We start from the raw sequence: 11,056 nt of genomic DNA on the forward strand, positions 1-11,056 counted from the left end.
AAAAAAAAAAAAAAAAGAAAGAAAGAAAGAAAGAAAAAAGAGATCAAAGGAGAGATTTTATGTGACAGCACCTAAAAACTATAGAACAATCCTCTAACAGAGTGTCCCTGTGATGACTGTCCACGCTGGCACAAAATGCATAATAAACAGCAAAAATGTAAGATTTCTCCTAGTTGCAAAGGATAAACTACCTGACTATATGCCTGTCCATAAAATTTACAGAGGAGAAATGAAATTCCTCGGGCTTAACCTCTAAAGGAATTTTGCCACCTTGTCTAATAGAAATTGGAAAAGCAGGAAAGGCAATGAGAACAGACGGACAGACCAGGAGAAGCAAACAGCCTCCCCTGGGAAGAGAGGGGCAGAGGTGGGCATGCGGAATGTGCTGGGGACTCTGAGCAGGCCCCTGTGGGTGGAAGGAGGAAGCCCAGTGAAGACAGAAGGTGGAGGGTGACCGTGGGAGGGCAGTGGGGAACAGGACCAAGAGCCAGGAAGGAAGCTTCAGATGCTGGTGATGATGGTGCCCATAGGGCAGATGGCCCAGGTCAATCCCACAATGCGGACCTCACCTGAGAGACCCGAGTCTCAACAATCCCGATTTGGGTTCCAGACTGATCGTCTCTGAATGACAAACAGGGTCACATCCTTCCCTGTCTGGGATCTCCAGGTACCTCGGTAGAGGATAGACTCCCTGTGTGTCCCGCAGCCTCCCCTCAATCTGGCTCCCCATCTTCCCTGCCTTCCTGCCTTGCTCTCACCACCCTGACCCATGCTGGCCCCCAATGCCAGGGTCCAGAGAGTCTCCAGCCCATGCTGTGCTGTCCCCGGCCAACCCCTCCAACAGAAAACCTGGCAGAATGAGACGTACCACAGCTAGTCCCCAGCCCCTTACACAGGGTGGACTCTGTTCCTGTCACAGTGGGGTTTGCAGTGAGGATTCAGCCAGTGCTCCAGGAACTGCTCCTCCGCGCGGTGCTCCAGGGCAAGCAAGTAGTGCATGTGCTCCTGTGGACACAAAGCCACAAGGAAGAAGGCGTCACCCACAGTGACCGCTGAGCTGCCAACCTGCATGCATGCTGGGGCTCTGCCTCCTGAGACGGGTGCAGCCTGGCAGAGGAAGGGTGGGAGGCAGACAGGGAGGGGAAATCAACCTCCACGGCCACGCCTCCCTCAGGGAAAACCAATCAGATCCACCCACTCGCTGGACAAAATAAAGAAGTCTGGCAGGACTGAGCGCCAGGAGGGTGTCTCCACAGGACACTCTCGCTGGTGAACTGTAACAACTGGCTGCTTGCAACCCAGAAATTTTACCCTCACTTTGTACTGTGGAGCAGTGCACCTCACACTGTTGATGTCAGGCTCACCTGGAAGGCTTACTAAAACTCAGATTTCCAGGCCCAGTCCCAGAGTTTTTGACTCAGCAGATCTTGGATGGGGCACAAGAATTTGCATGTTTCACCAGTTCCCAGCCCATGGCAACACTGCTAGTTGCTTTGAGAATAAAAGAAACTCTCACATCAGGAAAGGTGAATAAAAATGTTTCTAGCAGCAGCAATAAATTCACAGTAGCAAATACGCACTGAGTGAACGATAGGGCCGCACCATAGGATTATACAGCAGTGACCATAAATAGCTACTGGTGACAACTTAGGGCTTAGAAATAGTGTGGTGAGTGAAGACAGCAAGTCCCCATGGGCTACATTTATAGCGTGACCCCATTTCTATAAAGCTCAAAACAGGCATAACTGCATAACATATTACTGCTGGCTACATTGTCTTTTTTAAAAGGCAAGGGGTGACCAGAAAAAAGCTACAGTTTCTGTACTAATGATCAAATAAAATGACTTTAAAACACAAAAATGCAACTAGCGACAGAAGTATTTTGTAAAAACAATCCAGCAGTTCCTCAAAATGTTATTAAACATAGAGTTAGCATCTGCAGTCTTAGCTGGAGATTGTCCTTACAGGTGTATAAGGACAATACAAGGAAAATAAAAATGGATGTTCACACAAAAACTGGCACATAGGTGTTCGTAGCAGCAGTACTCATAGTAGCCAAAAGTTAGAAACAACCCAAATGTCCGTTAACAGATGAACGGATAAATAAAATGTGGTGAGTCCATTCAGTAGAATGTTACTTGGCTGCTAAAACGAATGGAGTCCTGACCCATGCTACATCGATGAACCTTGGGAACATTACACTAAGTGAAAGGAGCCAGTCACAAAGAACCACGTGCTGTATGGGTCCACTTTTATGACATGTGGCCAGCTCTACATATTGTGGTGTTCACTATAGCAGGCAGCTCCTTGCCCTGTCCTATGCTGACCTTCTCTGTGATCAGCACCCGTCAGGAACCCCAGCCAGGACAGACTCACTGTCTCCCTCACCTGCAAACTTAATGTAGGACTGACATCAGGACTTGGAGTCTACCTCCTGAGTGTTCCTCAAGTGCCTTCCCTCTGTCTCTGACACTTCTGCTGGTCAGGTTTTCACTTTTTTTTTTCCCTTGAGACAGTCTCACTTTGTCACCATTGGTAGAGTGCTGTGGCATCATAGCTCACAACCTCAAACTCTTGGGCTCAAGCGATTCTCTTGCCTCAGCCTCCCAAGTAGCTGGGACTACAGGTGCCTGCCACAACATCCAGCTATTTTTAGAGACAAGGTCTCACTCTGGTTCATGATGGTCTCCAACCTGTGAGCTCAGGCGATCCACCCACCCCGACCTCCCAGAGTGCTGGGATTACAGGTGTGAGCTACTGCACCCAGCCTAGGTTTTCACCTTTATCCACAGAGGTCGCTGCAGCCTCCTTACCCTCTGTCTATCCCTCCACCTTGCATTCCACCCCACACCTCCCCATCCCTGCTCCACCCTGATAGAGTGACCCGAAAGGGCCACCGTCCTCCTCAGAGGCCTTCACCAGTGCTGCCTACCTACAAGGAGGCAGGAGGTTGTGATCACCTCTACCCCTTGGGTTTCTTTCATCTGCAACTCTGGATGACATACTCATAAGCCAACAAGTGAGGACAGCTGTGTGTAGGATCCACCACCTTCTCCCACTCCTCACAGCAGCAGAGGGTGGCCCTGCCCATCCACAGCTGTCCATGACAGTCACTGACAGCCCCTGCTGGTCTCCAAGCTTCTCTAGAACCACAATTTTTCCATCAAATGTGTCATCTGAAGAAACTTTACTAAAGGAACCATTCACAGCCATGTGAGCAGGGTCAAGGGAAGCAGCACAGAGCACCCTGGCACCCAGGTACTAGCAATAGAAGAAAGCCACAGTCATGCCAAGGCCGCATTAGAGGAGCTGACAGGGCTGGGGTCCTGGGCTGGGGCTGCTGTGGTCTGGGGGATTGGGGATGCAGCCCCTGCAGGCTGTGACAAAGCTGGGAACAAACTACTTCCTCTCTCCTCTTACACGTAGGCTCCTGCCAAGGCCAGTGAGAAGCCAGCCAGACAGGGAACTGGGGGTGTGGCCCATGAGAATCAGCCTCCTGTAGCACAGAGCATGGCAGAGCAGGGTGGAAGGTGGGCAGGGGACAGGCAAAGAAACCTGCTCACGAGCAGTGAGTGAGGGAATGGGGCAGAGAGCACAAACAGCAAGTAGCCCAGACAGCCTCAGAGCACACCCTTCTCTGCAGGTGCTTGTGTTTTCCCCTCCTCTCTGTTTGCCCTTCGTCCACATGGATGTCATTTCCAGCCTTTGGGGTGGACCTTCTCCTCCCAGATGTGTTTTAATCTGCAGCAAAGCCAGTTCAGCCACTGATCAATGGCTGATCATTGCATTAGCTCACGCAGATAATGCACAAACCAGAAAAGTGATAAATCAGCAGGATGTCTCAAACAGAACAAAGCATTACTTCTCTTGTCTTAATCAGTTACAGAACCTCTTCACTTCTCTCTCCATCTTCTGGTGCAATCTCTGGCCCACAGGCACTGCCCAGGCTACCAAAAGTGGTTCATCAAATCTCTGTTCACTTCACACCATGGCTGAGTAGGCCAAAAGCTCCTCCTCCTTACCCTCCAGGCCCACCAGCCGGCAGCCCGGCTCCTACAGACACTGCTGACTCCAACCCACACGCCTTCCCCTGCCCCACACCAGGGGCTGGCGCCTCTGGCCTTACCTCCTTCCTCTTGTGGGGTTTTTTCCTTTGTTTGTTTTGTCTCCTTAATAGATTTTATTTTTAGGAGCAGTTTTAGGGTCATAGTAAAATTGAGCAGAAATACAGAGATTTCCCATATATACCTTGTCTGTTCCCTAACCTCCCCCAATATCAACATCCCCACCAGCATGGTACATTTGTTATAATGGAGGCATCTTTTTTTTTTTTTGCAGTTTTTTTAGCTGGGGCTGGATTTGAACCCACCACCTTCAGCATATGGGGCTAGCGCCCTACTCCTCGAGCCACAGGCGCTGCCCAACAATGGAGGAATCTTCATTGGTGCATTGTTATTAAGGCTCATTCTCTGTGTTGTACATTCCAGGCGTGTGAGCAAATCTGCACTGACATGTAGCTGCTGTTGCAGTATCACACAGAACATTTTGCTGCCCTAATACTCCTGACCTGGCTCTGCCTGGTCATTCTTCTAACTCCTGGAAACTGGTCATCTTTTTACTATCTTCATAGTTTTGTCTTTTCCAGAACGTAATATAATTAGAATCCTACAATAGTGCCGCCTTTTCAGATTGGTTTCTTTCACTTGGTAGTATACATTCAAGATTACTCCGTGTGTGTGTGTGTGTGTGTGTGTGTGTGTGTTTCTTTTTAGCAGTGAATAACATTCCATTGTCTGGATGAAGCACTGTTTTATTTACCCATTCACTTTCTGAAGGATATCTTGATTGCTTCCAAGTTCGGGCAATTATGAAGAAAGCTGTTATAAACATCTGTGTGCAGGTTTGTTTTGTAGACATAACTTTTCAGCTCCTTTGGGTAAATAAACAGGGAGTGCAATTACTGAATTGTATGTTTCATTTTATAAGAAACTGCAAAACTGTCTTCCAAGAGGCCGTCCCACTTTGCATTCCCAGTAGCAATGAACGAGAGTACCCGTCACCCCCCATCCTCACCAGCAGTTGCTATCATCCATGTTCTTGATTTTGGTCCTTCGAATACAGTGGTTCTCAACCTGTGGGTCACAACCCCTTTGGGGGTCGAACAACGCTTTCACAGGAGTCGCCTAAGACCATCAGAAAACACATATTTCGGATGGTCTTAGGAACCAAGACACAGCTCCTCTATCCGTCTCCAGGCAGGTCCACCCACATGCAGATAGACCCACATATGAGTACCTGGCATGATGACATCATTGCGCCAACCCCATCACACACACCCCGTACAAATACAGGTGTATATGACAGAGTTGGCGCCATAATGTACTTATGTGGACCAGTCACACATGTGTAGAGAGCAGCTGCTGTGTTGAAAGCAGCTACTCTGCTAAAAGCAGCTTGTGTTGAAAGCAGCAGTATTGGAGGTAAAAGGACACTTCATGAATTATAATTACCGGGTAAATGTAAAATCATGTACTGTAAAATCAACTACTGCAAAAAAAAACATACACATATATATATATATCTGTACCATGGAACTTAATCTGGATGCTGATCCATCTTTTTATATTCAGCTGTGGTTGATGTGAATACTGCCCCCTTGTGATAGCAACAGGTATGTAAAAAAAACAACACAATGGTAAATCACAGGAAACTTGAATGAACTGTATGGACTGAACTATGCCATGTATCATCTTTTGTATTATTAAAGCTATTGTCATATATTATTTTCATTAGCAAACCATCCCGTGACAATGGATTGGGTAGAGAAAAACATTAAGAAAAGAAAATATAGTAAGGATTTTTACAGTATGGTTTTACCTCAATAATTACAGCAGGAATTGCGAAACCGCAATGTGTTATTTGTTGCAAAGTTCTATCAGCCAAATTTATGAAGCTGAACAAAGTAAAACGCCATTTTGATAGCAAGCACCCAAACTTTGCCGGCAAGGATACCAACTATTTTAGAAGCAAAGCTGATGGACTCCAGAAAGCCAGACTTGACAATGGTGGCAAGTACCACAAACAAAACGTAGCAGCCATTGAAGCTTCATACTTGGTGGCACTCAGAATCGCCAGAGCTATGAAACCTCAAACCAGTCCTAAGGATTTACTGTTGCCAGCGGCCAAAGACATTGTTTGAGTTATGATCGGAGACGAATTTGTTACGAAATGGAGTGCAATTTCCTTATCTAACAACACTGTCTGCAGAAGAATAGATGACATGTCTGCTGATATTCTTGGTCAGGTAATCCAGGAAGTTAAATCTGCTCCACTTCCAATATTTAGTATCCGGCTTGATGAATCTACAGACGTTGCAAACTGTTCACTTACTGGTTTACGTGAGGTATATTAATGATGGCGACTTTAAAGATGAGTTTCTTTTTTGCAAACCTCTTGAAACGACACCTACTGCACATGAGGTATTTGACACAGTTAGTTCATTTCTGAACGAGCCTAAGATCTCTTGGGAAAAGGTTTGTGGTGTTTGCATAGACGGTGCTCCAGCTATGCTAGGATGTCGATCTGGATTTCAATGTTTGGTGCTGAATGAGTCACCAAAGGTCATCGGAACCCACTGTATGATTCTTCGGCAAATATTAGCAATGAAGACGCTGCCACAAGAGTTACAAGAAGTAATGAAAAGCCTCATAAGTTCTGCCAATTTTGTAAAAGCGAGCACTTTAAACAGTGGACTGTTTTCGCAACTGTGCAATGAGTTGGATGCACCAAACAATGCCTTGCTATTTCATACTGAAGTGAGATGGTTCTCAAGAGGAAAAGTTTTAAGTGTTTTTGAGCTTTGTGATTAACTCGAAATGTTTTTTAATCAGAAAGCAAAGACGGTTCGAAGCACTTTTCAGCAATAAAAATGAACTGCAGAAAATAGCTTACTTGGTTGACATCTTTGCCATCTTAAATGAGTTAAATTTATCACTGCAAGGACTAAATGCAGTATGCCTCGATTTGTCTGAAAAGATCTGATCATTCCAAATGAAACTCCAGCTTTGGCAAAAAAAAATTGGATTAAAAATAAAATTTGCCTGCCTTACCTGCTTTCTTTGAGGAACATGACATTGAACCAGACAAAAGGATTACGATGATAATTTCTGTGAAAGAATACTTGCACATACTTGCACATGAAATTTCATCGTACTTTCCAAATCTACCTGACACCCCATTTGCATTTGCCAGAAGCCCATTCACAGTCAAAGTTGAAGATGTTCCTGAGACAGCTCAAGAGGAGTTCGTTGAACTTATTAACAGCGATGCAGCGAGAGTCGATTTCTCTACAATGCCAGTTACGAAATTCTGGATCAAGAGTTTGCAGTCATATCCTGTTCTGAGACTGTGTCGCGCCTTCTTCTTCCATTTCCAACAACATATCTTTGTGAAACAGGGTTTTCCAGCTTATTGATTATCAAGTCCAAATGCAGAAGTAGACGTGTTGTGGGAGATGATCTTCGTTGTGCTCTTGCAAAGACTGCCCCGAGAATTTCTGAGCTGGTAAGAAAGAGGCAATCTCAACCTTCGCACTGACAGCGGCTTTTTACACATACAGTTGCACAACGTAGCCATGTAGTTTCCTGTTGTTATATTAAGACTGTTGGCAGCGCCTGTGGCTCAGAGGAGTAGTGCACCAGCCATATATGCTGGAGGTGGTGGGTTCAAATCCAGCCCCGGCCAAAAAAACCACACACACAAAAAAAGACTGTTACCCATGCTACACTATGCTTCAAGACAAAAGTTTATTTATTTGTAATTAGAAATAAATATTTTACAATATATAATTACATATTGTTTTGCAATTAATCACTGCGCTTTAATTATGTACAATTTGTAACAATGAAAATACATCCTGCATGTCAGCTATTTACATTACAATTCAGAACAGTAGCAAAATTACAGTTGTGAAGTAGCAACGAAAATAATTTTATGGTTGGGGGTCACCAGAACATGAGGAACTGTATTAAAGGGTCGCAGCATTAGGAAGGTTGAGAACCACTGTTCTAATAGGGATGTAATGGTATCTCCTTGTTGCTTAAATTTGCACTTTGCTGACAAGGTGTGATGTTGAGCATCTTTTCATATGCTTCCTAGCCATCTGTGTGTCTTCTCCGGTCTTTTGTCAGGGCGAGTTGTTAAAATAGGAAAATTAAAATATCTTCAGTGGCTTTATTTTTATTACAATAGTAAGGAAAATTAAAATATCTTCAGTGGCTTTATTTTTATTACAATAGTAATACGTTATGTTTTTTTAAGTCTTGTAAAAATAGCAAATTAGAAAGAAAAGACCAAAAAAAAAAATCCCTCTTGATTCTGCGGTATCCTTTTGCAAAGTGATGTTTCTTAAAAATTGGCCCACGTGGTTTCTTTGCTTAGAATACATGAATGGCTCCCCTTGGGCTCAGGAGGAAGTTCCAATTCCTTAATGTGGCTTCCAGGCTGTCCAAGACGCAGCCACACCCATCTCCTGAGCCTCCTGTCACCAACCAAGGACTTGAGCTTTGTTCTCCATCCTGCCCCGAACGGCCGGCCGTGCTCAATCCTGTCTTGAAGCTTTTGTCCACACCTGCCACTCCTTCTGCCTAGAACACCTCTGCGCCTTCTCTTTCTCCCGCCTCCTGCTTGTCTGACTTCTCAGGCCCCAGTTTCGATGATACCTCCCCCAGAAGCCTTCTCAGATTTCCCGTGACCCCACCCCAGCCCTCTCTAGCCCAGCACAGCCTTGGTCCCCCTGGTGGACAGTGACCTCTCCCTGCTGTATGTCGTTTCATGCAGGGGCAGTGTGATTGGATCATGTATTAGTCGAAAACTTGAATTTCCCTCCCAAAGAGGGCAGCTAGAGACGGGAATGATTTTTAACTGGAGGAATGTGTGTTGTTGATGTTGCCCTGCAAGAAGGCTGGGTGCTGTGATTATGGGATGTGAACAATTGCCATGTATGCATGACGCACACCTGTATATACACACTTAGGTAACACTAACCAGCAGGCCATTAGTCGGGCTTGCAGCATTCCTCCTTGGGAGACAGTAGACATAATCAGTAATATCTGTGACATGATTACATTGGGCCTAGCATGCACTGATATTCTAAGTTGATATCCTAAGTGGACATCCTAAAAACTGTAAATCACGGAAACTTTCCTACGGTATCGCGAAAGCTTTAACAAAGGGCCCAACTTAGAACTTGGGTTTTAAGTTCCTGAATGTCCTCTAGGAATTCTACATCCCATATGAAATATAGTTACTAAGAGGGGTTGGGGGAGAATGGGGAGAGAAAGGAATTACGAAGGGGCCAACTTTCCTGATTTTTTTTTTCTTTCCCCCAGGGCCCGTGCAGTTTGAATCTGTTTTGGTTATGGTTGTTGTTTTCATTTAACTCATCAAAATAGACCCGGGTGTCCTGGCAGGGCATCTCTGGGTCAGCCGGGGTGGAAGGCGGACAGAGAGAGGCCTCCCTGTGAAACCCAACAATGATTCCCCAGCTGCTCGCTGGCCGTGTTTGTGAGTTTTGAGCTGAGTTTCTGCCCTGTCCAAAGAGTCTCTGGCCAGAAGAACGGTAACTGAGAGGAACAGGAAGGCAGTGTGGAGTCCCGTAAATAAAGAACAAGCCCCCCCAGCACGTAGCTTTTACTTGTTCAGCTAGTTCATGGAGCACTGCTCTGAAGGAGCTCGCATTGCCTTCTTCCTGCCAGCCCGTCTCCCAGGTGGTACCGCAGGGCAGGGAAGAGTTCTGGCTTGTTCAAATCCAGCCCCCCTCTCTCCAGCTTCCATCTGTCCATCTGCAAGACAGAGACGGTTCTAGCGCTTGCTCTATCTAATCAGTGAGACTGAATGAGATGGGACACAGTAAGTTCTGTGCCAAATACGTAACCTCCATTTGTCTTTTCAGATCCATTCGCTCCCCTTTTTTACCTGGCCCTGTGACCCAGCTGAACTATACTCACAGACTCCCCTGCCCTGTGGCTGTCCCCACCTCAGGGATGCACTCCCAGGGAACTGGAGGGTAGGAGGAGAGAGAGGCCAGAGGCATTCACCCTGCTGGCTCGTCCCTGAGAAGGCACAGTCCCACCTGAGTATGAGCACAATCGTGAAAGACGTTTAAGCTTGAATGTCAGCTTTTTAAAGAATTTCCATAATTTACCCTGGCAATTACTAAATCTCTGTCCTGATGGCCACAACTCCTTGGGGGATGCCCTGTCCAGCTCTGGGCGGCATCACTCACTCCCCTTACCCTTCATGCCTCGGGGTTGTGAGCCCCACTACCTCATCATTTTCTGTTGGTTTGCCATAATCCTGCCCACACCTTTGGGGAAAGTATCTTTAATAAACTCTCCTCCATTACCCAGTCTCCTGATGGTTTCCTGATGCTATGGGGGCTTGGCACACACCATTCCTGGCATGTAACAGGAATTCAGTAAGTGCAAGCTATTAAACTTTTTCTGTGAAAAAGGAAAGATCTGAGTACAACTTGAAGTTGTGGAGGCGAGCCCCCATGGCAGGAACTGGGCCACAAGAAACTTTAAGCAGAGGTTTACTGAACAAAAGACAAGAACCGCATTCTTCAAAGTGTGGCCTGTGCACCCTTCGGGGCCCCATGAGGTCAAAACTATTTCAAGAATAGTGTTCTTTCCAGAATAACACTCAGCCATTCCCTGCCCTCCACTGTAGTGGCATTTGCACTGACGTCTCACAGCAGCGGTAGGTGTGATGCCTGGCGCCCCAGCCCGATGCTCGGTCACACTCACGGTCATCATATCCTTCCCCCACCACACACTGGCAGCTACAAAAATAAAAGTAAAGCATCCTGAAAAATGCCAGTTCCACTGGAGAATGCCCTGGTGGTGACGCTGCAGAGAGGGACCCAACAGGGAGTAGGCAGGCCGCACAGCCGCCATGTGACAAAGTGCAAGGGTTGTCACAGGCAAAGCTCGTGCCCAACTATTGATGACAAGGACTGAACTAGCGGTGTCTTCTGTGAGTGTCTGGCACACAT

General features: G+C 46.3%; 1 protein-coding gene across 1 annotated transcript in view; it reads right to left on the bottom strand.

Annotated features, from left to right (window-relative positions):
- The window catches only part of CUNH17orf67 (chromosome unknown C17orf67 homolog), a 31,094-nt gene that overhangs the window by 5,064 nt on the left and 14,974 nt on the right, over positions 1 to 11,056 (bottom strand). The window contains exon 3 of the mRNA XM_003795635.2: positions 869 to 1,005. Within this exon, the coding sequence (XP_003795683.1) occupies positions 889 to 1,005 (117 nt within the window). The 3' untranslated portion in view covers positions 869 to 888. The remainder of the gene's footprint in view (positions 1 to 868; positions 1,006 to 11,056) is intronic.

The sequence above is a fragment of the Otolemur garnettii genome, unplaced genomic scaffold (genome assembly GCF_000181295.1).
Source record: "Otolemur garnettii isolate 467f Iridium unplaced genomic scaffold, OtoGar3 scaffold00094, whole genome shotgun sequence".
Classification (NCBI taxonomy): Eukaryota; Metazoa; Chordata; class Mammalia; order Primates; family Galagidae; genus Otolemur; species Otolemur garnettii.